Source organism: Beta vulgaris, chromosome 1 (genome assembly GCF_026745355.1).
Source record: "Beta vulgaris subsp. vulgaris cultivar EL10 chromosome 1, EL10.2, whole genome shotgun sequence".
Taxonomy (NCBI): Eukaryota; Viridiplantae; Streptophyta; class Magnoliopsida; order Caryophyllales; family Amaranthaceae; genus Beta; species Beta vulgaris.
This window is the reverse complement of record NC_079202.1, coordinates 33,598,395-33,625,252: the sequence shown is the minus strand read 5'-3', so window position 1 is coordinate 33,625,252 and position 26,858 is coordinate 33,598,395. Positions and strand designations below refer to the sequence as shown.

The 26,858-nt window shown below is 36.1% G+C and overlaps 1 protein-coding gene across 3 annotated transcripts; it reads right to left on the bottom strand.

Annotated features, from left to right (window-relative positions):
* LOC104896390 (uncharacterized) lies at positions 1 to 26,571 on the bottom strand. Of its 3 annotated transcripts, none has more exons than XM_057393150.1 (10): positions 26,303 to 26,567; positions 23,850 to 23,901; positions 16,003 to 16,076; positions 13,105 to 13,206; positions 12,503 to 12,643; positions 10,511 to 10,562; positions 5,849 to 5,922; positions 5,401 to 5,490; positions 489 to 529; positions 1 to 343 (listed from the first exon to the last, which is right to left on the bottom strand). In XM_057393150.1, exons 1-9 carry the CDS (start codon positions 26,425 to 26,427, stop codon positions 496 to 498), a joined length of 744 nt encoding a protein of 247 aa, XP_057249133.1. In that variant the 5' UTR covers positions 26,428 to 26,567; the 3' UTR covers positions 1 to 343; positions 489 to 495. The 3 variants fall into 3 exon arrangements, 2 of the variants coding, with proteins under 2 accessions (XP_057249133.1, XP_010681443.1); XM_010683141.4 differs by having other exon boundaries at positions 464 to 529; positions 26,303 to 26,563; XR_008968503.1 differs by lacking the exon at positions 1 to 343 and having other exon boundaries at positions 463 to 529; positions 5,401 to 5,516; positions 26,303 to 26,571.
* Between the last annotated feature and the right edge of the window lie 287 nt (positions 26,572 to 26,858).

The following is a 26,858-nucleotide window of genomic DNA, read 5'->3' as shown; positions in this document are numbered from 1 at the left end:
TAAACAAAAATTAAATGTTTGATAAAATAATAGAAAGATTCGACGACCTTGATCCAACAAAATCTCACATGATATTATTTTAATAGCTATACAAATGAGAATTTATAGTCAAATTGAAAAACAACACGAATCATATACACATAGTGAGACATATACAACTTTATGGGATATACAATTTGATTTACATAACTTCCAACTACATATTGCACAAACAACTAACAAATGTAACAAATTACATATTCAATGAGCTACAGGCGGGAACACCTACAAGCATAGGTCCACCTCATCCCCCCGGGACAAGAGTCCAGCCAGTATCTGGAGAAACATTTTTGGTTTTTGAGTCCTACATTTTAGTTGAGGGACATTCTTAATCAGAGATATATCTGTAGAACTACTCATAATCGCATAATAAAAATCAATATCTTCAAAGTAAAAAATAAAAAATGGTACATAAGCAACTAACCCAGGATGAGAAGATTGTTTATAACCTTTGATTCACCCTGATGTCGTCTCATACTTGCTTTCTGCCCTGCCAGAGATAAACTCGGTTAGGCCTTGTTAGAACAAAGTGAAGACAATGAATATCGAAATATTTTGACACCAATAAGCAAGAAAAAGGGAGGGTGGGGAGCGATCAACCCAAGAGAAAATCAATATTTACTTCATATGAGTGTATTGTTCAACTATTAGTTAGTCATTGCTGGTTTATGGCAAAAAGGAAGGCAAAAGGGTTCAGTGTGCATCAAGTAAGCACATACGAAGCTGTAATTCCGTAGTTCCATTACTTTCTTGCATCATTGATCAATATGTAGGATCAATCTTCTTCAAAACCTCCCACCATTTTCGGCAATCTTCCAAGTGAAAGTTGCGCCAACTACCAATATAAACAGAATACCACGTTTATGGTACTTCAATGGAAGTTGCTGCCAGGCGCCATGCTCCCTATCCTGATCATAATGTGATCAAAACTTCACCTGTTACTCATTTGTGTTGAGTTGTTCTACATATGTAGTGACTTGAATTTTTCCAATCTTTGTTGGTAGTAGATACACAATACAGTATGCACGATGAATTTGTCTATGTTCTTCTGTGTTTCCCATTCAGCATTTGGATGTTGGAATAACTAAGACAATTTGTCAATTACTACATATTCCAAGAGTAGCTTGTATTCGTTTCAAGAATTATAAGTTACATATTTCTACATTGTAGAACACTTTACATTTACTAGTTACTTGCTACTTCTTATTGAATTCCAGTGGATACTTTTCCCAAAAAATGATTGCATAATGTCTAGATTGAACTTCTGAAGCCATTCTGGTGGTTCAGGTCTTGTGTGTTTGGGCCCTACAAAAAACTTAACCAGAATCCGCAAAAAAGTTAGCAATAGTGATGAAGTATTTGAAAAGGTGCACAATTTTCTTCGAAAAGGCAGTGTGACAAAAGCCCGTTTCTTTTGGCCTGAATTTGCCTCAACTGGACGACAACAGCAAAAATAATGCTGGTAGGTGGACGAAAACAGATTCTAGAAAACGTGGAAATGGACATGGATTTAGGTTGTTCACATTTAGGGGTCGTTTGGTTCAAAATATGGAACGGAAGGGAATAGAAACAAATAGAGGGGAATGGTAACAAAAGTGACTACTTTTATTGGGTTTTTGGTTCAAGCCATGGAATGGAAAGGGAAAGGTAACCGATACCACAAAGTAATGGTTTTTGTCACTTGAGAGGGAGGGAAAGGTCACAAACTAGGGGATCGATTACGACCAAGTAATGGTAATGGTAATGGATTGATGAGGATTGAATCAAACAAGAAGAAAGGAATCAGTAATTGGTTCCGTCTCTTGGAACCAAAAAACAACGAACCAAACGTGCTCTTAGCTGGTAGATTGTAATTGCTGTTGGACCATTAAATAAGGCAAATCTCGTATGAAGATGATCCCTTATACGTTTAACCTCTTGAAACTTAGATAGGGTAGATTTTACCTTGGGGTCAATGGTATAAGTATTCCACGAGACGTGCAGTGCATTTGTTAAAATAAATTGAAGGAAAAAAGCCTTTTCATTATTATTAACCCAGAGGGAATATTTATAATACATTATATAAAACCTAACTTAGGTAGAACTAGGAAAACATATCCTAAACTAAATATAATACTAATAATATACTTACCTAATATCATAAGGAAACTATACTCTTTCCTTACTAGTCTAGGTCTCTAATATAATACACTTACCATTACTCTAATACTCCCCCTCAATCGTAGGGCAGTAACACGAACACTACAATCGAAAAAAATATAAAAAAATTACTAGGAGACCAGTAAGACGTGAATCAATAATCAACGCCATCAATAACCACCCTTTAGGATTAGGGACAACCAACAAACACTATTTTGGATTAGGGGACAACCAAGAAATACCCTTTTTGAATTATGGATAACCAATCAATTTTGGATTAGGGACAACCAATAAACACTATTTTGGATTAGGGACAACCAAGATATACCCTTTTTGGATTATAACGAACTACCCTTTAGGATTAGGGACAACCAATATTTTGGAACAGCGATCAGAAAACAGTTTCAAACGAGAAACCCAGCAACGCACTTACACGAAGACCACCACTAGAAAAGCAGCACAAAAGGGATCACACCCGTACAGAAACAAAACCCAGCGACACACTTTCACGAAGACGAAACAAAAAACATAATTTAACGGAGAAAGAGAAAACACTCACACATGAGAGAAAGTCGATCACACAAGCACCAATAAGGCAACAAAGACACCACGACGGTACCAACAGATAGCAGTTGAAGAACCGAGAACAAAACAGGCAAAAAAAAAAGAAGAAATATCCACTTTGACCGAAATAGTCCAGCCAGTGGGTTTAAAACTCAAACCCATCGGCAAGAGAACAACATTTTTGAGGTTTTTTTTTTACCCAAGATCTGAACTTGCTCCTAATACCATGTTAAAATCGATTAAAGGGAAAAAGCCTTTTCATTATTATTAACCCACAAGGGATATTTATGATACATCATATTAAACCTAACTTAGGTAGAATTAGAAAAACGTATCCTAAACTAAATATATATATACTTACCTAATATCAGTGTTACTCCGACACCTTCATTAATCTCAAAAACGGGGTGTCGTGTCGTGTCCGACACGACACTTTACTTGGATACTTCATTTTAAACTAAAAACTTGACTTATTCTATAAAAGAGCCAAGTCCGACACTTGGACACCCGTCTTCGAGTAGACACTCAATCCGTATCTGAGTAACATAGCCTAATATCATAAGGAAACTATACTCGTTTCGTTATTAGCCTAGGATTATAATATAATATACTTACCAAACTCTAATAGCATTTACTGTCGTCCAATGTACCAAAGTGTGCGGAAGAGTAGCCTTGGTAATATTGTCGTCAGGAAATTCAAATTTGCGGCGTGCCTTGAGTGCCATCTGGATGTCGGAAGCCCAATCATCGTAGTTATCATGACTGAGGCGTGGCGGCGTTATGAATTCACTAGATGGTGACCAATGCCGAGATAAAACGACGAGTTGATGTTTATAGAAGGTGTAGAAGGTGGTGGAGAGGGTGGTGGTGGGTGGTCCTCACCAGCCATATGTCACGATATTAGGATTTTTTTTTTGCCTTAAGGCTCTGATGCCATATACAAATATAATTAGGGTCAAAAGGTTGCCCTTTTTCGATTGCCATCACAATGTATATATCATACAAAGGAAAGAATCCTAACATAAAAACACATCTCTAGCAATTAGGAAACTATCCTTAATCATCTCGAACATATTTTTTTTATTATGTATGTCATTAGCTTTTTAACTTTCTTATTTTATAATAATATCAATAAATCAATAACAGTAACAACAAGAATAATAATAACATATCTCGAACTCGGACCATATTGCATCCCTTGTCTACATATAAAAAATTGATAAAAAAAGGTCATAGTGACACCATCATAAGCATACAGGCTCTGATGAGATGTTATATTTTCTTTAATGTGCAATTTAAAAGGTCGACTAATTATCCTTTCTAAAAAAAATCACTAAGAGAGGAGAATCTTCTTATTCATATAACTTCCCATAATTATTCCCAATTCCTAATAATTAGGCCGCTTCCTTTACGAAGTTAACAAATTTATCTGATATGAACAAAAAAAAAAATCACCTTACTCATGAAAGTTGACGAAGAGGAGCGACTGAAAAGGCTAGCATTACGCCTCTCTTAAAATATGGTTAGTCACATACTCGCATACAGCACCCCATTACCGGATTCACAAAAATATAAAGGAATAACAGAAGTGAAGAGTTTCAGTTCAAGGAAAATTTTGCAAGAGGAGAGGGCGATTTAACAATGCAGGGATCATCTTTGATTCCCAGCTTCATATTAAGGTTTGACTTATCAGTTCAGGGTGTTGATGGAGGTGTAGACGATTAAGATCTTTCAGACAATAACCATTCAGCTGCAAGTAGAGAGGTTTTTTATTCACCAGGATTGCATACTAACATCAACCCTCTGGAGAACGTAATCATAGATCAGAGAGAATGGGCAATGGTAACATACAGGCATAAGGTTCTAGAGCCATAAATATCAGTTATGTGACCGCTGCTAATGGAATTGTCACCTGGTCTTTGGGAGGTTGTAAGTCGCTATAATGATGCACAGTCGGTTACTTTCGTGCAGTACATCATATAGGTGTCTACAAACCTCCGTAAGAGCTGGTTAGCTGAATCAATGATCAAGGGCATCACCAAGACACCAACTACTGCTCTGGAAGCACACGCTGATTGATGCCGAGGGTTCAAAGCAGCCTACAATGGAAAATATCTCACCCTTGAACAGTACGTCCCAATTCCTTATCTTTCTGTAGACGGAAAAGGTTCAAATGCCAATAAAACCCAGAAAGGATAGACCCAAATATTTCGTATAGCCAGATTTTAACAGATAATTATACTCATTTTCCGAAGCTTCTTATCAACCACTATGCCAACATCTATAACTATTGACAAACAAAACAGCAAAGATGCAGAACAATGAATATATGGTAATCATGATGAGACTCCATTAACAAATATAACAGAAAATTTTCTCCCTTTCCGTATCGAAGTCCATCCATTATATTTGTGCAAATTCTCCATAGTGGATTTTCTGCTCCATGATACAGATTAAACAAAATTATAAAGGACATTCCAGGCTGCTTCTCCATCCACAAAATACCATCAATTATCCAAACACATTTAAATTATGTCAACAACAATAATAGACAACAGACAATAGTCTGAAGATAATCTTACACGATTCTCACTAGAACATCAATCAATTATATTGGAAAAGAAAATCATATGAAAGATAGATAGGTATCAGACTTGCCTTTGACGATTGTTCAACAGAACAAGATACAAGGGATCATGAGGAGAGAGCAGAAGCAACTGCCGCACGACATATCCACAGGTCACGATACTGTAAAGCAGGAAGAAAAAATTCACCTAAGGTGGTGTATTTCAAATTGTCACTACTTGTGAAACAAGGTTTACCAGCAAAAATGACAAGGGTTGATCAACAGAATTATATGGATGAATTATCAATAACAACACAAAATTGAATGACAACAAAGGTCAATTTTTCCGGTCAGCTGACAGATGAAATGACATTATGCCAATATATGATGCTACTGTTCAACACCAAAGCTCATGTGAGTAAGGAAGTAAACCACCAATATATCTCACAGAAACGGCTCAAAATATTTGCTTAAGCCATGACACAGACTATGATCGACACAGAACACAAGTGACTAGAGCTATAACTTACGAAGGTTTACCTGCCAAAGCATATTAGTAAAACGATCCATGTAAATGTAACAAACCAATTTGGTTCCTTGTAGCCAACCCAAACCTGCAATCACATGGAGCAGAGTGTTATTCAATTCTCCACCTTATTGATAGAATCATCTTCAGAGATATCTCCTAAAACAGCAACAGACGAGTCTCTGGTTTTCTATTTTTTGTTTCCAGTTAATTTGCAAAATTTATTTAGTTAAAACTTATATAACAATCTTTCCACTCCAAAATAGATCATGTAAATATAAGCACGAGAGAAACATTAATTAGTAGATATATGACATTTATACAGGAGATGAAAATATTCATCTCAGAAGATTAGGGTTTACTAGCAGGCAGAAGCAACGATTGTAGAGGTGCGAAGGGGCACTCTTCCTATTACTGACATGAGCGTAAGTCTGGCGTGGGTCAAGTTTTGGATGCTGTGAGTGAAAAATTAAGGCAACAAATGGGGCCGAGTTGGCGAAGCAGGATTTTGGTAGTCAGGAAGGTTAAACACAAGAGGAGGCACAATTTTATGTTGGGGGAACAACAGCTCAAGCATTAAAGCAAAGGCTAGAACAGGTTTAAAAGTTTTGACGTCATTAATCATTACCCTACAAAGAGGCTTAAAGGAAGTATAATTGTTAACTGAGTGAGCACTAGCACATCATAAACATAAAAATGATGTAAAGCCAAGAGCTCATAGATCCAAAGTACCCAACAAGCATGCTTTAAAGCGCCTAGAAACCATAAAGAGAAACTGCAAAACCATAAGAATTATTACTTTTGTTTCTGAATAGTTGTTCCACTTTGTCAAAGATTCAAATACCTTACTTGACCATATTTCTTTTAGTAATATAGAAAAACAAATAATATTATGTAAAATGTTATTGGATATTTTCAGTGTATAAATTCAAAATACCCTTTTCTACTAACAAGTACTTCCTTCATTCTTTTTTCAGAAGGTGAAAGATATGGGTAGTAGTTTAGCATAGAGAACCCCCTTTAATCAAATAGAGTAAAAGTTGGAAAGAAATAAATCCTTAATAGAGTAAAATCAACTTTATGAGGCAAAATGAGTAACTAATGATGGTTTAGTAAGATAAAGTAAGGGTAATATTATCAAACTAAAGTTGTTTCTTTAACCAAAGGTGGAACTGTGGCAATATATGTGAAGCTACTCATTGTGGTAATTGTTGCAATAGAAAAAGAGCGGAGGAAGTAGTTTATAAGGTTACTGGTCAAAGTTATATGTTGACAAATGCGAAAGTCAAAGTGGAACAACTAATACAAAATGGAGGAAGTAATATATGACAAGGAGAGATAGGGTGGAATGTGGATCCTAACGTCCTTCCCCACTTAAGTTGTTGACATCCTCGTCGACGGGCAACAAAAGAAAATCTAACCTAAATTTCTTTGTATGGTATCTCTTTGAGAGTGTGCTTCAGGAAAGCAGAGGTTGTTGCCTACCTCTCCCCCACATATCATGTTTTAGTTCGCCCATTCCGAAACGCAATTCAGTTGCGTACCAAATTGGTGGGATACGTGAGCTAAATCGGCGAAATTTGCGTGCTAAATACTTAGTCAACACTTTTTGTTTATGGATGGTCAGATAAATGCTAAATATGGGACTTTAATTTAGGGAATTTTGAGATTTAGGATTTGAGAAATAAAGCCACATTCTGCTAATTGAAGGGGAAATATAACAGGTTTAATGTTATAAAGGCATGTGTGGAAGAAAATGCAAACAGGTTGGAGAAAGGGAAAGGGAGGTAAATGTAGAGCACTACAGCTAATGCAATATTGCTACCAGAAGTATATATCAGCACATATTATGTTCCGAAATCCTTACCAAAAAAGCCCCTACGTGATTCGAGTTCTCCCAACTAGCGAATAGCGTTCCCGTACCCATTCTACGATCCGATGCATTCAACGAATTAGGTAAGACTACTTCAATATCTTGGTTGAGGAACCATATCTACTTGAATCCCTTGATGCACTACTTTACCTCTTTTATTGCTTCATTTTGTCTTGGATGTCATTTTTTTTGCATGGTGAAGAGTAAAAGGCCTTTACTATAACACTCTCTCCCTGGTGTAACAACGCAAAGTTGTTTTGTTGTTAATAGCAAAGAAACTATGTGGGTAACACAATTATCGTGCTACTTTCAAGGAACTTCATGCCCAATACTAAGTTAAAATCGTTCATAGACAACAATGAAGTTTAATTCGTCCTTCTAGTGCACAACTTCGTGCTCACATATCCTACCACCGTTCTTATTAGATTTGCTAGTGGTTTGACAAATTCCATGCTACCCCCTTCTTGCTTGAGCTCGAACCCAACTCTTATCCGGTTTTGTTTTAGAGACAAAGTAGTGAATAGCATATGTATCCACTAAGCGGCGGGCTTTTCGTTCATTAATTGTGATGTCTACTTGCATCATGGGTGCCATATTTGTGCATTCGAGCCTCATTTCCTATGGAGAGCAGGAGAGGTGTGTATTCGAGCCCTTTCCCATGGAGAACAAGTAGATGATGCCCATCCTTAGTGTTACCTAGTTAGGAGAATTCGAAGTGGAACGGAGTTTATTTTTTGGTACGGATTTTGGGAACATAATACGTGCTAATATAAGCCTTGGATCAGTAATAAAAATCATATTATCTATTTGAGGAATTATAAGCTTTTTTCTGGGTTTTTAACTTTTGTAAGGTTTTATGTTTCATAAACTAATTAAGGGAATTAGCAACAAAATAAAAAATAGATTCTAATAAACAGATAATGATAGAATATGCAACTTACCGACAAACATACCAAATAAAGCCAACACCAGCTATAAAATAGAAAAGACAAAGGAAGCGGGAAGCGGGAAGCGGGAAGCGGGAAGCGGGAAGCGGGAAGCGGGAAGCGGGAAGCGGGAAGCGGGAAGCGGGAAGCGGGAAGCGGGAAGCACATCGAGCCAATGACATCACGGCAGCAAATAGCACTACGAAAAAAAAATCAAGTTTCAAAAGAACAAGTGTTTTAGAATTTAAATATCCCTATCTTCTTCTTTTCTTGATACTTCTGGTAGCAATACTACATTTGCCACAAAGTGCTCTACATTTACCTCCTTTTTGATTTCTCCTTCCTGTTTGCATTTTCTTCCACACATGCCCTGGTAGCACTAAATCCGTCATATTTTCCTTCAATGAGCAGAATTAGGGTTTATTTCTCATAACCTCAATCTAGAATTTCCTTAAACTAAAGTCTCATACTTGGCATTTATCTTATCGCCGACAAACGAAAGTGATGATCAGGTATTTAAGAAGCCAAATTCGAGCATGTAGCTTGCACACCCCAGCGATTTGGTAGGCAACAAAATTACTTTCGGAGAGGACGAACTAAAACATTATTCGTAGGGGGTAGGAGCAATTTAACAACACAACCCATCCTTGCAGGCTCCTCATCGTCTACACAATCTCTTTTACTATGGTCGTCGTCACTTTCTAAGTTGGCGATCTCTCCTTGCTTCACTCCCACTAGAATATTTCACAGTCTCTTTATTGATCCTTCTCTGTCTAGCATTCAAACAGAATACTTCCTCCATTTTCTATTAAGTGGAACATGGAGAAAATGGGGGAATAGCAAGGACTCAAGGAGGCTAGAGAGAGAAAGTTGAGATCAGTTGCTTAACCAATCAAATTTGAGTATTGAATGAAATAAATAGGTGAAACAATTAAAAAATGGAAGTTGAGTTCACTTTTTTGTTATACATGGTCATGTGTCACGTATTATAGCAGTGCCATATAAGGGAAATGAGTCACTTTACAAAAGACTGAGGAAGTATTTCTGTACATGTTTTCAAATGGAGCTCTTTTATTCAACATCATGCAACTTCCTTCAAGCTACGAATTCGGTGTTTTCGGGGTTGAATTGTTGAATTGAGCTTTGAGCTTCTTCTTGGACTCATTACACATGTCGATCAATACCTTGGTCTCTTAGAAAGCCACCAAAGCTTCACATTCTCAACAGGTATATAGTAGTTGTGCTACCTTTAGGCTATAGTTTACACAAAAAATCGTAAAATACTGCTCCATTTCGAAGATGAAATTGTGGACCTCTTTGAAATCTCTCGTGTCATTGTCGGTTCAGGGTTTCTCCACAACAACGAGTTGCCTCCTAAAGGGCCTCTATTTTTTCAACTGCAGTCTTCAAATGCCCATGGACAAATAAAGTTCTTTGCGCAACGCATATCCCTTTCATTAGAAACTCATATCCGATCTGTAGTTAGTTAATTTTATTGTATTTAGCTGGGATTTTAGCTTTTGTATTGACTTTTAGGTAGTTGTGCAATCTGTTTTAGTTTAGATTAGTTGTAGAGGCCTTGGCTTCTGGATTATCTTGTTGAGAGATTGGAGAGATTATTTGCATTTGCATCTAGGTTGATCGTCTTCATTCTAGTGTATTCAGTATTCACCAAGTTTACTTGGAAGTGGGGGCTTGGGTAAGTTTGAGACTAGAGTTTTGGTTTCTTTGTTATCTCTGATCTTATTCTCTCCGTCTCGAATTCATTATACTTAATCCGAAAAGAATGTTTCAGGTCGTCCACACCTGATTTTCATTTTATCAAAATACCAAAAAACTTAATTTAAAAGAGGAGATGAAGAAACAATTTAACATACTGATAAAACTGTAACATTGATGTAGAAATCAATTAGCGTTGCTACCATCCACCTGCAGACATAATATATTTCTACATTGAGAATGTTACAAGAAGTTGCTACGAAGAAATTACAAATATATCAATTAACTTGATCAAAAAGTCAAACACAAGTATCAAATTTACATTCAGCTCAATATTATTATTTCTTTCCAATTAATGGACCTATGAGTTTACTTGATTCTATCTTACTTTTCTACCATAATGTTCCTCTCACGGACAAGGAACAACAAACTTCTATCACCCCCACCATTAAGGTTTTGAAGCAGTATCATTTCACCACAATTGCCAAAAATGATTTGACTGAAGTAAAAACACTAAGCTTTTGAGAATTCCCCTGAGGTATCTGACTTTCACCTTTTCCTATGCATGAATTCCATCATAGATACATTAAAATTCATGTCTCTCATAGTTAAATAATACTTTCTCCGTTGAGAAATAGTTGCACCATTTCATGTTTTCAAGCTGTCTTCCAATGCATCTCAAACATTAACATCTTTAATTATCGATAAGTAAAAATTAGAAAAAGTTGATATTGAAAAAATATACATTGAGACGCATCTAACAAAATTCCATATGACTATATTTTTTTTTCTTAAATATATATCGCCAAAGACAATTAAAGTGTAAGATGTGAATAGTAAATTCTATGCAAAATGGTGCAACTACTATAAACGGAGGAAGTATGTCAATTTGATTCACATCAATGATTCATTAACCTGATATGGCTCCCTACTAAAATAAGTGACTATTAGGTGACATAAAGTATAATAGAACAAATAAAGTGAAGTTTCAAAAAGAAAGTTCATGAGGGATAGATACAGGCAGGGAAAAAAAACGCGGCTGCGTTAGCGGAAACGGTTGCGTTGTCGCGAGAACAGCTTGTAACGGGGAAATAAAACATTTCGCGGCCGACGGGACGTGTTTTTTAAAAAAAAAATCACATAAATATGTTCTAAACTGATTGCTTTGTTTTAGTTTATAAAGCATTATTACAACATAATATAATCAAATCTATCTGAATTTCATGTTTCATTAGCTATATAATTAAATCATAAAATATTTTTGGCTAGTATTTGAAAAGAACGGATGTAACATGGAGAAAAGTGTCTAACGCGACGAGTTCGCGTTATGGAACGGACGACGCGGCGAGAAGTATGTTATTTTTAATATGGCGTTTCGTGACGGGATTTCACGGAACACAAATCCAAAATCCGTTACAGAATGGCAGAACGGAATGGGAGAGTTTTAATTCCATTGATACAAGACTTCAAGAATATAACATTGCCTCTAATTTGACAAGATGATCAAGAGAACCTATCGACCAATAATACTTTAGAATCGAACAACAACATGTCACCATGTCAACAGACAATGGCAAAGGACTCAAGGTAAGGTAAATCATTAAATGCGTACCAATGTAGAACACTAGAAGTCAAAATTCTAACTAGATACTCCCTTCGTTCTTTAAATCACTACATTTCCCCTTTATGGAAGTTTACTATCAATTACTACATACTCATTTCTAGTAATTATTCCCTGTCACATCTACTTTAAAGTATGGTGTTAGGGACCATTGTTCTCTCACATATCTCTATTTTGGTCATTGCCTTAATATGTGTGCCTAAGACATATGTAGTGATTTATGAAGTACATTAAGAAACGATATGATGATGTTGTATTGTTGTTATCCTGCTTTCAGATGTTTAACCTTCTCGAGATGATTCCTTATATTAAAAACTATAAAAAAAAGGAACATTACATGTCTTGTTTTTCACCCCAATACCCCCCCCCCCGATAGACCGCCACCAAGAAAGTCTTTCTGGTATGATGTCAGACATGAAGACATAACCATTTACACATATATCACCCTGTTTTCAGATTGACTATACATTTGCGTACACTAAGAACATCCAATTTAAAGAAAAGAATGGCAGAATGACAAAAGGCTTACGGTATGAAAATCTCCTTATTGAATGGTGAGCCATAAGTCAAGAGAGTGTAAAGCAAGGTACCAAGCATGAGACAGCCCAGAACACTGAAAACAATTGTTGCAGAGATCTGTTGAAAGGAACTCCCACTTGCAGCCTTCTTGCTGGTGAAAAAAACACCATATAGAGAGTTAACTGCTTGAACCTAACTAGTAATGGTAACCATATTCAATTTAGTATTAGCTGCCTGAAAATAGCTCTTTACGTGTGTGTTCTTTTCATCTAATTTTTCCTGAACTTTCTAAACTTACTGAAGCTAATTTATAAGGTGTTGGAACTTATTGGAACTGATCCGAAGTTATCTGAAATTATCTTAACTTATTGACCTGAAACTCATATTTTGAAGTTGAATAGAATGCATCTTATATGAGTTGAAAATTTAGAAAAGAGCTAACTTTCGCAGCCCAAGCACAAACTGAAAGTCATTATCCAACAAAAACTTCAGGAACTTTCCAGCATACAAGGTTAAATAGCTGTAGGAACAAAACACCGGACAAACCTATGGCCAAAGAATGGAAAAAAAATCAACTGACAAATGGGCGAAAGTAGTAAAGAGTCAGCTTACGTGTCCTGGTGCCGCAAAAGAAGATGATACATAGGATCGTTAGCGGATTCTTCAGTTGTAAGCTTGAATAGTTGAATGGTAACGTATGCACAAGTTGTAATACTGAAAGTGAAAGAACAAGAGCATATTAATAGTTTTTCTCAAAGACAAGTCAGTTGCTTTACAGGAAAATTATAGGAGTATAAGACTTAAGACATCCTCTAGGAAAGACTTGAAAGTACAACAAAAGAATTAAACAGCCAAAATTAACATCAAAAGAAGTTGTCAAATATTGTGAGATAGTGGATTATGAATTTTGGACAAAGGAAAAAAATATAAAACCTTTCAGTTCCTTTGGATGTTCTAACTTCTACATAATATATATCGCAAAAAGAAATTACTCTACACCCAAACCACCACCCATGGAGAAATTTCTTACATGATGTCACATGCATCACATTATAGTGAGCTGTACAAGTCATGGTAGAAAAATACAGGTACATATATTTCCAGATGTAGACACATAAATTTATCACCCCATTTTAGTATCCAAAGATGAAACATGTCGTCGACCTAATTGGTTAGGACTAAACAGGAGCAATCAAAATCCTTGTTTGAAACCCTCTTTGAGTCCAAATATATTCTAAAGCCCATTGAAAGTCCAACTTCAAGTCCAATTAATTATTCTTGATAATTAACTAATTTCAAAATAAATCTTTTATTAAAATATTTTCATAAATTCGGATTTTATGATTTAAATTCGTTACTCTTGACAACTTTTGATAAAAGATAAGTCAAAACGATTCTTTAAGATAAAACTTGATGCGTTGCACGCAAGTATGATGCGCTCGGCGCTATGCTGTCGCGCAGCGCGCGACACTAATACGCTGAGCTTGTTGCATGGTGCGCAACACTAATGCGCTAAGCACACTGCATGGTTGGCAAGCTTCTTTTTTATCCGTATATTCTGTTTTCCGAATCTAATCGTATTTTGCACTATAAATACCCCGTTCTCACTCGTATTTCCAAACGGACTTGACACATACTTCAACATATCTAAACACTCGTATTTAAACTTTAAAACCTCTCAAAAACTCTCTGAAATGCATTTAAACTATTCAACACATTCAACCAAAAATATTAATTCTTCTTCCTCCATTGAATCTTCTTTTAAGAACTAAAGATTGATTCCTCCTATGTCCGTACAACCAGATGTAGGCGACAAACATTTAATTCCTGAGGGTCCTTAATATTTCAATTCTTTTTAATTTATTTGAAGTTACTAACAAGTTTCTAATGATGTAGATCTTAAAGAAATTAATGTCTTCTTAGTATATTCTTCTCCTAATCTTTTTCCCTTTTTTTTTAAATATATTATTCATATATGCATGCATATGTGCTTATTGCTTACATCACCTCAATGTTTCTTTTTTTCAATCAAACACCTAAATAAAAGTTCTTATTCCTAATAAGATAATTTGGACAATTGATTTAAGATCCCAATAATTTGATTGCTTAAATAACAAATCACAAAAATTAGTTTTTTTTTGCTTGTTTAGTAAAAGAACATAGATTAATTTCTACTATTAGAGCTTGCATCGGAAAGTTGACTTCCACTAGTTAATATGAAATCAATACCTCACAAATAATAAACCACTATATTCTGGATTTAACAAACAACCACTATGAAGGAAGCAAATATCATATAATAATGAAAAACCTTCCTAATATTATATTCGCTCATGTGAATTAAAATAAATTGAATAAATTTCTACATTACAAGTTAAGCTATTTATAATAACTTACATGCTCTCCACAAAGAAGGGCTTAATTCTTTTACTAAAGAAAACAACGAAACTTGTTTTTCTTTCCCACCATTCTGCCATTATACTTTCCTACAACTTCTCTTCTCTTTTCACATTAATCCATAATGCTTAAATTAGAGTATTAATTAGTTTGTTAATTATAGCCATATATTCTTACACGTGGTTGTTTATTTGCATACAAGCAAACATGAATCGTATTAAGTAGAAGCCAACAATGGGTGAATTTGATTCCTGATCATATTCATACCCTCACTCCCAAAAACTATCATTGGTTCATTGACCAATTATGAAGTCATGATGGGGGAAATCGAAATTGTATAAGTCCCTAAGATGTTTCTATGGTTTCCTAATATCTGATTAGTTTCATGGGTCTTCCATTAAAGGCTTGTTGGCGACTTCTTTTCCAAAGCGAACTTCAAAACTAAATTATTTACAGTGATGTAGTCAAATTCACGCTCATCCTACATAGGCAATAAAAATATGCCTACATTAACAAATTGGTTAAAGTACGAACTAGAAAATTAAAAACTAGAAGGTTATAACTTATAACGTTATTGTAAATATGATATTATTTTGTAAGAAAAATATGATACATATATGTCCGACACATTAGTTAAAGGCTTTAAATTGTAACCTTTCATTTAGAGATTGGAGTTTATGAAGATAGTTGAGCATTGCTTGATTTCGGGTTTGTGAAAGCCAAATTTACACTTATTGTGATTTGTTTTCTATTGTATTGACGACGACTGATATAGAGCCCTCAAATCTTGCGAGAGCTAGGATCTTATCTCTTGTGACATTTCGACTAAGAAGCTTGTAATATTCTTGTGTGTTCTTTATGTGATTATCTTATTATATACCATCTCTTGCTATTAAAAAATTGAAATCCTCACATTACCTGGAGAAAAAAGAAAAGTCTTAAATATAGTCAGGCGAACAATTGAAGTTGCAAACATCAAATAAAAGGCAAAAGAGTTAAAGTTGGATAAAGGGGGTAATGAATTGGCAGAATGTGATGTACGAGAGTTATTCTTATATTTCTTCTGATAGCTTAATTGCAATAAAGGAAAAACATAATCCATAAATGACTTACCTCCCAAAACATACCAGAAGAATTACCCAAAGGACTGCTGCAAGCCAACTTGATTCCTTGTAGATAACCCATACCTGATTCAGCATATAAAATGGAGGTAAAGCAACTATGATTCTGAGAGAAAAGTAAGCCTTAGATCATGCAGGACAACGAAGTGAATAAACAAGGGAAGTTGGGTTACGCAGTGGAGATTTTAAACTCATCTAAAACTTGTATAATGTCGGTCTATATACGTTGAATGTCCCTAAATGCTTTAGTTTATGTAAATAAAGTAGAGGCTTGTTAACAAGAAATTTGAAGGTGAAATGTACGAATCTACCCCCCAACTCTCAGCAAAACATGTTAGGCTCCTTTTAGATATAAATAAATTACACATTGGCAACTTTTAAGTACGACAAATGGTTAAAGTTGTGAAACTAGATTAGGGTTGTGGATTAATTTGATTGATAAGTTCATAAGGATGGAATATTGGTTGAGAACAGAGGATATGAAGGTAGAGGTGGTGGTGGAGCACTAGTGGTGGTTCTGGTTCAAGAAAAGAAGATGAGATAGGTGGTTCTAGTGGAAAGGAGAAATGATAGTGGCGGTGGATACAGCAGTGGAGGTGTCGCGGTTATGGTGGAGGGTTAGTGGCGTATGTGGGGGAGAGTTAGTGGCAATGACCAGTTGAAGGCTGGTGACATGGTGATACTGCAGCTGAAGCACAAGTGTGTTTAAAACTTGAAGTGAAGAAATAGAAATCGTGAGGTAGGTAAGCAATCAAAACTAAGAAGTTGAGGTAGTTCTATCAGAAAATTGGGGGACAGGGAATGACAAAAGATAACCAAACACCAATAAAACGAAATTTAAATCCATAGATCCTTCCCTAGCATGATCCTTGCAACTAAACAAACCTTGTTATAAGCAGGGAACAAAAACTCGGCCGTTCCGTTCTGGAACGGCCGCTTTGTAACGGATTTCAGAGAGGTCGTTCCGTTAAATACCGTTCTAGAACGGTGATTTGGAATTCACACCAAACTCGGCGCGATAGCGTTACGTACGTAACGGTGTAACGGCGTTCCAGAACCGTTACAATCACATAGCGTCCGTTATTTGAAGAAGACCAGTTCTTTTGGTGGAGGAAGAAGAAGAGCCAACGCAAGATCTATAGATCTGAGTTAAAATTTGAAAATAAAACATGTTTTTTTATTTAAATTAAAGCTTACAGAGGATGTAGAACTCAAATTCGAGTAAACCCCTCCTTCAATTTCATTAGGTTACTGCAAATCGAACCCTAAATTGCAAACCCTAATTTCGAAAAAACCCTAATATGCATTGGGATGCAACGCTGCTTCTCCGGTCATGGCAGAGAAGGTCGACGAGTCATCTTCGGCTGCTTTTAGCACTGTAGCTGCCGGTGGTTGGCTTGTTTGCAGGTTAGTGCTTGCTGGTTTTCTTTCTCTCATACCGATCATCTTCTTCTTTTCTCTCTCTTCTTTTCTCTCTTCTCTTTTTCTTTTTTATTGTGTGACTGCCAGTCACGTGATAATTGCAACTCATAAAGTATCTCTTTCTCTCTCTTCTTTTCATCCCTTTTTATTTTTTCTTTCCCTTTTAGTTTTTATTCCCTCACGTGGAATCACCTAATTTTCATCCTTTATTATTTTTTTAGTTACACTCTTACACAGAAGTATGTTCAAATATCATCATAGTACCTCAAATATTGTATTTATAAGAGTTCTGGACATAATATGATATAGAAAGTAAAATAGAAGAAAAACAAAGTTTAAATGTCACTTGTGTGATTTTTTTAAAAAAATTCACGCCGCGACGGCCGCGAAACGTTCTATTTCCCCGTTACAAGCCGTTCCCGCGATAACGCGACCGTTCCCGCGACCGCGTTTTTTTCCTTGGTTATAAGTAACTCAATAGGTTTGTCAGCAATGCAGCACAAAGACTAAGCAGCATTGAGATCCAATTAACTTAAGAGGCATGATGTGTTCGAAAAACTACATGTTTGAGCCTGGAACAATTTACAGCATTGGCGTAAAGTGAGCAAGATGTGTTGAGAAAGTTGCTTGCTTTTAACCTTTAATTAGCTTTCTAGTATGAACTTTTCATTCTTTTCCCGTAGCATTTAGAATTTACCACTAGTTGATGTAGGAAGTTAGGAATTCACCCAATGATAGAAGTGAAATGAGAAATTTGAAGTTCCATACACAGGCAGTCAATATGAGAATGTGAGTAAGAGAGAGAAGAGAGAAGAGTTAGGGAGAGAAATAGAGAAGGGAAAAATTTTTTATATTCAGATTCATAATCGCAAGTACAATGATCACTAGATTTATAGAGTTGTACTAACGACCCCTGGCACTAGCACTATTGGCCATTCTGACAGGATCCCTAAGATTTGTGCTAACAGCATAACAAATACTCTTAACAGCTTAAATTGAATTTTGCGCCAAAAATGCTTATTTAACTATAATTTGACAATAACCTATAAAATGAACTTTTGACTGTAACATACTTTCCCCCCCTAAAAGAGCATACTTGACCTCAGTCTGAGTTAAAGATAGGAGCAAATTCAGGAAATTGTTGCTCAATAGATGTAGCAAACTGCCAAATACCATCAGAGGAGGGTAGCCTTCCCAATGAATCAGGTATTAGACCAGTGTAGCAATTTGGTGTTTCGCCACTCTTCTCATCAGGCTGACTAGTTGGCAGAGTCACATTCTGTCCGTGAGCACCAAGGAGATTATGAGGGGAGCATGCCCCAAAAAGCTTTCAGGTGGAGACATGGAACACATTGTGTATTGGATATAATACAAATGGAAATTGTGGTATAAACTAAAAGGACCATGTTGTATCTCAGAGTTCAGATTAATGAGACTATTCAATTACAAAGTCTATTCCACTATGTTTTAAATGTGTTGTAACAGTTGCTTATTTTTCTCCCTCATATCTGATTTCTTTCCTTAAATACAGAGAGCTTTTATGGATTGATTTTTTGGTTTACTTTGACAGATTTCTCTCCTAAAATCTCTCTTCAGTTGCATTTTGTTTTTGGCTTTAAACAAGTGTCTCGCTGTCCTCATAAATTCACAGAAAACATGAACTTCTTCCTCTCTTCTTTTCTGATTTTTTCTGTCTAGTTCTGAGCATTAATATGAGTTTCTAATTTCCCATATTTTAGTGCACATTAGGGGGGATAGCTATGTGAGATCTTGGGAGGTAACGCCATTTCCGATTACACCATAGTCGGGGTGAATTTTGCTTCTAAGACAGTGTTTCTAACACGTCACAGCTTCATTATCACATTAATTTTTTGGCCCACATTGTTATCCATCTATTGTATCTGCATAACTATATTTACTACATTGTGAACTTTAGCAATGGAAGGAAGTGGAATGAAGGTTGAACTGGTAGCCAAATGCACCAATTTCGTGAAGCACCTGAAATGGCCCAAAGTACTTATAGGCAAGCTTTTAGTTCTCTATTGAACTGAGGTTGGAGTTTCAGCCATACCCGTTCCATTTCTAGAAAACTCGTTTAAGACCTCTTCTTGTCAGCCATACTTTTCAACTGAGAGTAGCAATCATGCCTTCCCTCCTTTGCAAAGACATGTCCACAACTATGATTCCCCTGGGAGGTATGGTAAATGAGAAGCAGGGGGTTGGTTTTATATTATTTCATAAGGGGTGAGTTTAATTGCTGTATGAAAGGATGTATTGTACCAACATTTTGCAAGTGAGAGCCAAAAGAACCAATCTTTGGGGTGATCTTCACACATACGTCTTAGGTAACTTCCAACACACCTATCAACCACCAAGACCATCAATCTAAGGGAGATAAGCTGAGGAAAAAAGCAACTCATTGCCTTGTAAAGTGAACAAAGCTTGCCAAAAGTTGTTGAGAAAGATAGGAACTCTATCACACAGAACCCTCACTATACTCCTTCGTCAGCCATGTATTTTAATAGCCCCATCTAGGTAGGTTGAGCTACATCAACGATATAAGATGAGTGAGAAAGATGCACATACTTGACCAATATACCCACCACAACAAAGATGACATCTTTACCCTAATATTTAGGCAAGCCAGTGATAAAGTCCATAAACACGGGGAAGGGTTGTGGAAGCTTCGAGGAAGCAAGTTGTTAGCTTTACTTGCTTGGCAAATGACAAAGTTACGAAAAATTGGGTGATATTGTTAGTCAAGCCCTTCTAAGTGAACATGGCCTTGACCCTCTTATAAGTGACTGTGTCCACTTTGGGAAGAAGAGTGCATCCCATGCAATATGAGGTTTCTCACTTGGGAGTTTGGTTCGACCAGAACCTTTTCTTTCTTTTTGATAAGGTTACCATCTAAAGAAAAGTGGAGGACCTGTTCTTGTTTTAGTTGATGAAGAAAAGCTACCAATGAATGAACTAGTTAGTAATTAGCTATGGTCAACTGCTCCAAGTTGGAAATTCTGAATAGATAGGGCCATGCACATCATTTCACTGCCACTCACCCTTGATAGAGTATTAACAACTAGGTTTTCCTTGCCACATTTGTATTGGATGTCATATGAGAAGTCCATGAGCTTAGACAACCAAAATCGTTGAAAAGGGTGGATATCTTATGTTGAGGAGCCATTTAAGAATTTCCTGACCAGTCAAGATTAAGAAATGCAGCCAAGTTAGAACAGCAAAGACAATTGCTAAAATCTCCTTTCCATACACTGAGAGCTTTTGCCATTTAGGACAAAGTGCCTAGCTGATGAAGGCTAGTGGGTGATCTCTTTGCATGAATAGTGCAACTATGCATCAGTTTCTACTACAAATTGAGAATTAGAATCAAGGACACCAAGCACAATAGCAGTAGCCAAGGCTCTTTTGAGGTTTTCAAATGAAAGTTGGGGATTCCATGAAAATTCTCCCTTTTTATATGAGGGAGTGAGAGGCATCCTAATGAGGACATAGTTCCTGACAGACTTCCTATAGTAAGTATAATAACCAATCAAACCCAAAAAGCTTCTAAGACCTTTGATAGTTTTAGGAATAGGCAAATATGGAATTCAATGACCTTCGCAGAGTCAATTGCCACTCCCTGTTAAGATATGAAGTGACCTAAGTATTCCACCCTAGAAATGGCAAACCTTGCTAAGCTTAGCATAAAGTTGATTGTGGTGCATCACCTCACAACTAAATGTGTCCAACGAGCCGTTAAAGATGGATTGTAGAACAATAAATCATCAAAAAAGACCAATCTAAATTTCCTAAAGAAAGGTCTAAAAATTGCATTCATCCAACATTGAAATGAGGGCCATTAGTTAAGCCAAATGGCATAATTAAGAACTCATAATGGCCTCAAGGTGTTTTAGAAAGAGTTTTAAACACATCATCATGAGCTATGCTAAGTTGGTGATAACCACCTCTTAAGTCCAGCTTTTTGAAGACGTGGGAACCAGCCAACTTGCCAATGAGCTTATCCACCATTGGAATAGGGTACTTATCTGTGATTGTTCTGTTATTCTGCTTTCTGTAATCAAAATAGAGCCTCCAAGTACCATCTTTCTTGCCTACTAGCTTGGGGTGGCAATTAGGTTGGGTTGGGTTAGGTTCTGGTCAACCTGACTTCTATTTCAGGTCAATCACCTCTAACCTAAACCCAACTTGATTGTAATTTTAGGTCAAAAACCATAACCTGAAACCGTCTTGATCTAAACCAACCTAGTTGACCTGATTTATTATTTTCATAATTTCAATAATTATACACCGCAAAGCCTTGTAAGTTCTAACTTCAAATGCTAATTAGTTCAAAGGTTCAAACTTCAAAGCCATAAATTGGCCACTTCGCTTCAAGTTGAAAAGCTTAAATTTAATGTTTTACTTATTCAAATCCAACCAAAGTTTTCTAGCAAAAATTTAAAAGAAAAGGAGTTAAGTCATTGAAGTATAGAATCTTCAAGTTTGGCTACTGCATGGCAGCCTTAGCAAGAGGAGCACTTTCAAGTGAACTTGGAGTATCTTCAACTTGAGAGCCATGACTTATAAGTGATAAGTGAATGAAGAGTCAAAGATTCGATTTGGGAGAAATGTTAGTGTTAGATTTTGGATAAATTTTGGAAAGTGAGAAGAGAAAAAATGAATTTTCATTTAGGCTTTTGACTTTTGAGAAGGTGGTAAGAAGAATGTCAGCAATCATTTTACTCATTTAGGGAGTGAGGTTTTTTTAGGAGCTTAGACCTTAATGTGAAAAATTAAGAAACGGGCTTGGCCCAATACAAGTTTATATGTTTGAAAACATGTGACATAAGTTATAAAAGTTAGCTTAATTTCAGGTTGACCCAACGTGAACCTAAACCAATTTCTAAATGAGGTTGTTCTCAGGTCCAAAATTCAACCTTGATCTAACCTGTTAAGGTTTCAAATCAGGTCATGTTGACCCATTTTTTATTTCGGGTTGAAAATCTCAACCCAAACCAAGAAATTTCGGGTTAGGTTCAAGTTGGGTTATCAAGTCGTGTCAGCTTAGGCCAACCCTATAACTAGCGGGCAAATGGGCTATTGTTATTCTGAATTATGCCCTTGTCCTTTATTTCTTCCATGAGTAATGATATCCTTGTGCTTAATTGGGTATCTATAGCTCCAGATATTAAGGGATCCTAAAGAATCTTATGATCAAATACTACCCTACTTGGAAGTACACAGGTAGACGCTATGCCTCTATGAAGATACTACTGAAAGTATCCAACAACACACAGAGTTGTCTACCTCTTGAACACAATAAGTGAGGTTGTTGGAACTAGGTAGGCCTGGTGCAATCACTTGGAGCAAACACACATGAGCAACATTTATCATCTTTGAAGTTGTTATTTTCTTAGGTGGTAGTCCCCTTAGGACATGCAGCTTGTTGGCAAATGTAAATTCCATCTTCAACTGCTCGAAGTTCCACTTGACTTGTCTTACTAAGCCACTCTACTCCTAGCACCATATCACATCCTCCAAAAGGGGGATGATTAAAGCATCAGTGTTAAATGTGGCAAATTGAAGTCACCAAGTGAAGCCTTTGCATACCAAGGAGCATGAGAGTTGATTGCCATGTTACCTCCATTCTCGTAGGATGCACCATCTGAGTTCTCTACATCTTTCTCCCATCTCCTTCAGCATGAGATTTTAGATAGCGTATGTGAATTGGCAGTCATCTGTTGCTCTAAGGCACTAATCCTTTCATCCATTTGAGGTGATCTACAATCATATTTCTCTTCACACGTGCCATATTTCAGCTAATTGTTGACTAAAAACTAGTGGCGATCAAATGGCGAATCGGGCCACCACCAAAAAAAATTACCCACTTATCAAGCACAAGCGCACGGCAGGGCCAAATTTCACCCACTGATACAGTAATAACAATGATGTAGGAATTTAGAAATTCACCCACTGATAGAAGTGATATAAGAAATTCGAAGTTCCATAGACACACAATCGATATCCATGTAAGAGAGAAGAATTAGAGAGAGAAATAGAGAAGGGGAGAGATTTTGATATTCATTTTCATTATCGCCAAGTACAATGAATCACTAGATATTTAGAGTTACATTGACATTCCTACAGCTTGCACTAGTACGAGTGGCCATCAATATTTGCGCTACTAGCATAACAAATACTCTTAACAGCTTAAAAGAATCTCCTGCCAAGAACGCTTATTTAGTTATAATTGAATATAAGCTGTAAAAAGACCATTTGACTGTAAATATCACATTTGGAGATGTCACATGAAGCATATAGAACTTACTAGAAAAACTTATTGCATCTTTTACATTAACAAAATTTGGCTTAAATTTTCAACCCTAAATAATAATAAGTGACGAGATGTAGATAACATACCGCCAACACTAAGATATTAATGTAAAAGTCCAGCAAAGTTGCGTTCATCCACCTACAAGATCAGAAATATGATTATTGCCAACTATCATCTGATAGTATTATTGCGTGTTGAAGTATAATTTGATGGGGGAAAGGAAATAAGAGACAAATCCACAGGATTTTCATATGAAATCATAAGGAATCAAACAAAAGAAATTCAAGCATCTGAAATAAATGCCCCATTGCCCACTTTCCATAACTCTTTAGAAATATATCTGAGTTAAACCATAACTAAGATCAACCGCAACAATGATATAACCCCAATGTCTCTAAGAAGCTCTCGTCATGGCATAGTAAGAGGGTTGAATTTTCATAACCTTATCACTAAAATAATAGAGAGGCTACTTCCAGTTCACCCTTAATCTGACAAATAATAAAACTTTCCTACTTCACAATGTATACGAAATATGAAGTGTAGGCAGTTCAGAAAAATCATTCATATATTTTCATAATAATCCAGAAGTCAGAGGAAATGAAATTTTGACGTCATTGGAAAAGAACATCAATTTGGCATGAATGACATACACCAAAGTATATGATTTTGGAGAGGAGATCAGCAATGCAGACTAAAACAACTTCTGGATCCAGCTAGGTATTGGTTAGGAAGCCTAGTTTGCGAGATACCTACTGCACAACTATAAATGTTTTCTCAAAAACTAGTAAAAATTTGCGACTGGGATTGATATTCATTGTATAGTTGTTAAGCAATGAGATTGGATATTGTCACCCTTTCAGGAGGACGAGGTTAGAAGAAGCATGACTGGGATCAATATTCATTGTATTGCCGCATGTTTAGACACACTTGTCCTGTTCTATTATGGTGCTATGCTTTCATAACAGAAGCTAATTGAGACGCTTTCCATGAAGATTTTGGAGCACTTTGTTCTTGTTATTGCTATCTTGGAGGTTTTTTGCAGAGGGTAGTAAATTCTTGTTTTAAGCATTCAAGAGAAAAAGAGTCAACCCTTAAGACGATCTTTGCTTGCTTATTTTCTCTGCAGCTATCTGGAACAGAAATTGCAATTACCAAAGGTAGGTATGAAGTGTAATATTTCCTTCTCCCAACGTTAATGTCTCACTTTCAATTTTCTAATGTACTAATATTAGTTGTTCCCTCTTCTATTGCCCTCTAAAGCATTAGATTCAATCAAGGTCTTCAAGAAGTTTCATCAATTTAAATATTCAGAGCCAATTCCTTTTCCCCCCCTTATAATTATTTTTTCTTTCTTGGTTTTATACAAGGGAAGAATATATAATTGATACTAGTTTCAAAAACCTAGGTCTCTCGAGCATCAATAATTTTGCCTTAATATGCCCACATATACGCAAATTCAGCTTAAGCATCAGAAGTTCACAACTTACCTTAACAACAAGAATAAGACTACATTTGGCAGTAATTAAAATGAGTAATTAGCTTACATTTCAACAAACTAGTCATTTTGAAGTATTTGACAAGGTCTTGAAAACAAATTAAGCTAGATGCAATTGCGCCAAAATAACAAATTGCTCCCGCTAACTTTGACAAAGCTAACTACGATGTGTAGGTTTATTTCCATGAGACGCTCTAGCTGAACTAGCTCCTTAATTTCCATGTCCAACTAGCTACTATTTGATATTAAAATTAGATAAAGCCTACTCTTTTCATATCTTTTTTGCCTAAATTTTTAATCAATCTATTGTGTTCCATAATTCTTGCAACATTTGCGGTTTCTCGGTCTCCAGTTCACTATTTTTAATCAATCTATTCTGTTCCATAATTCTTGCAACATTTGCGGTTTCTCGGTCTCCAGTTCACTACTTTGACCATTGATATCTTTGATTATGTTTCAGTAAAAATGATGAGAATTTGACATCGAAAAATACACACTGACATGGATCAAACAAGATCTCTCATCACTATCTTTTTCCTATATATTAGTGCAAATTCGTGGTTAAAATTTATAAAATATGATTTTGGAATTGCAAGAATTATGGAACAGAGGGATAGCCTATACCAGCGCTCACCTTTCCAATAGGAATTAATACATATTCAACTTCTATGTTGATCAGACTCTTCATATAACCACAACATTTTGTGTCGGATACAGACACTTCAACACTTCATTTTAGGCCAAAATCATGGAACCTTTTCATTGAGAAGGACCCTTAGGCACATACTGTTGACATGGGTAGCCAAGTTTGAGCAATATAAACTCAAAATGCTTACATATACTTTGCACCACACAAAAAAATCTTTGCATATACTACATGTAACTATGTAAGTAACAGTGTAACACTACATGACGACAATCATATGTGATAGAGGAATTATAACATGCATATATGAGAAACTAACAATATGACATATATATAAATAAAACGGCAAACAAAAAAGGCATAAATTTTGCTGAAAAAGTAAGTGAGAAGAAAATTACGGGGTGAGGAGGTCTTTACGGAAAGGAAGGCCATCAATGGCGAGAGTATAGAGAAGAGTGACAACCATCACACTTCCCAATACTATGAACACTGATTTCAACACCATCACTGTAGAATTCGCCATAGTAGTACAAGAAAGTTCTTCAATTTTTCATGATGGTTTAATTTTCAGGTAATATATATATACTTAAGGTCTTAATGTCTAAGGATAATGAAAAGTTGAAAACCCAATGTCATACGAAAGGTCGAAAGGACATTGTGGTGCCACGCTCGCTTGTTTTGCTTCGGAAGATTGTTTTTTTTTTCCATTAGATTAGTAAAATTGAGATTCTAATTCCTAATGGCTAATAGTCCAATTTTATGGTTAGTTATTGTGACTTGTGAGATAGTGCCGTACAGTCAAGGGTGTGGACCAGTCTAGAAATGAATCGGGACTGGTTAGAATAGTGGAATGTAATATGAAAATTATATGGATCGGGATCGGAATGTTTCCTGATTGGTAGGTTATGGCCCTGTTGGACCGAAATCTGTATTTTCTTAAAACAAAAATTATTG

Bases quoted from the DNA above. Each gene is read 5' to 3' on its own strand.
- LOC104896390 (XM_057393150.1), bottom strand. From the start codon at position 26,427: ATGGCGAATTCTACAGTGATGGTGTTGAAATCAGTGTTCATAGTATTG. The intron at 23,902-26,302 runs GTAATTTTCTTC...CTGATCTTGTAG, and splicing joins CGTAAAGACCTCCTCACCCC to GTGGATGAACGCAACTTTGC. The intron at 530-5,400 runs GCAAGTCTGATA...TATCTCTGGCAG, and splicing joins CTGTTGAACAATCGTCAAAG to GGCAGAAAGCAAGTATGAGA.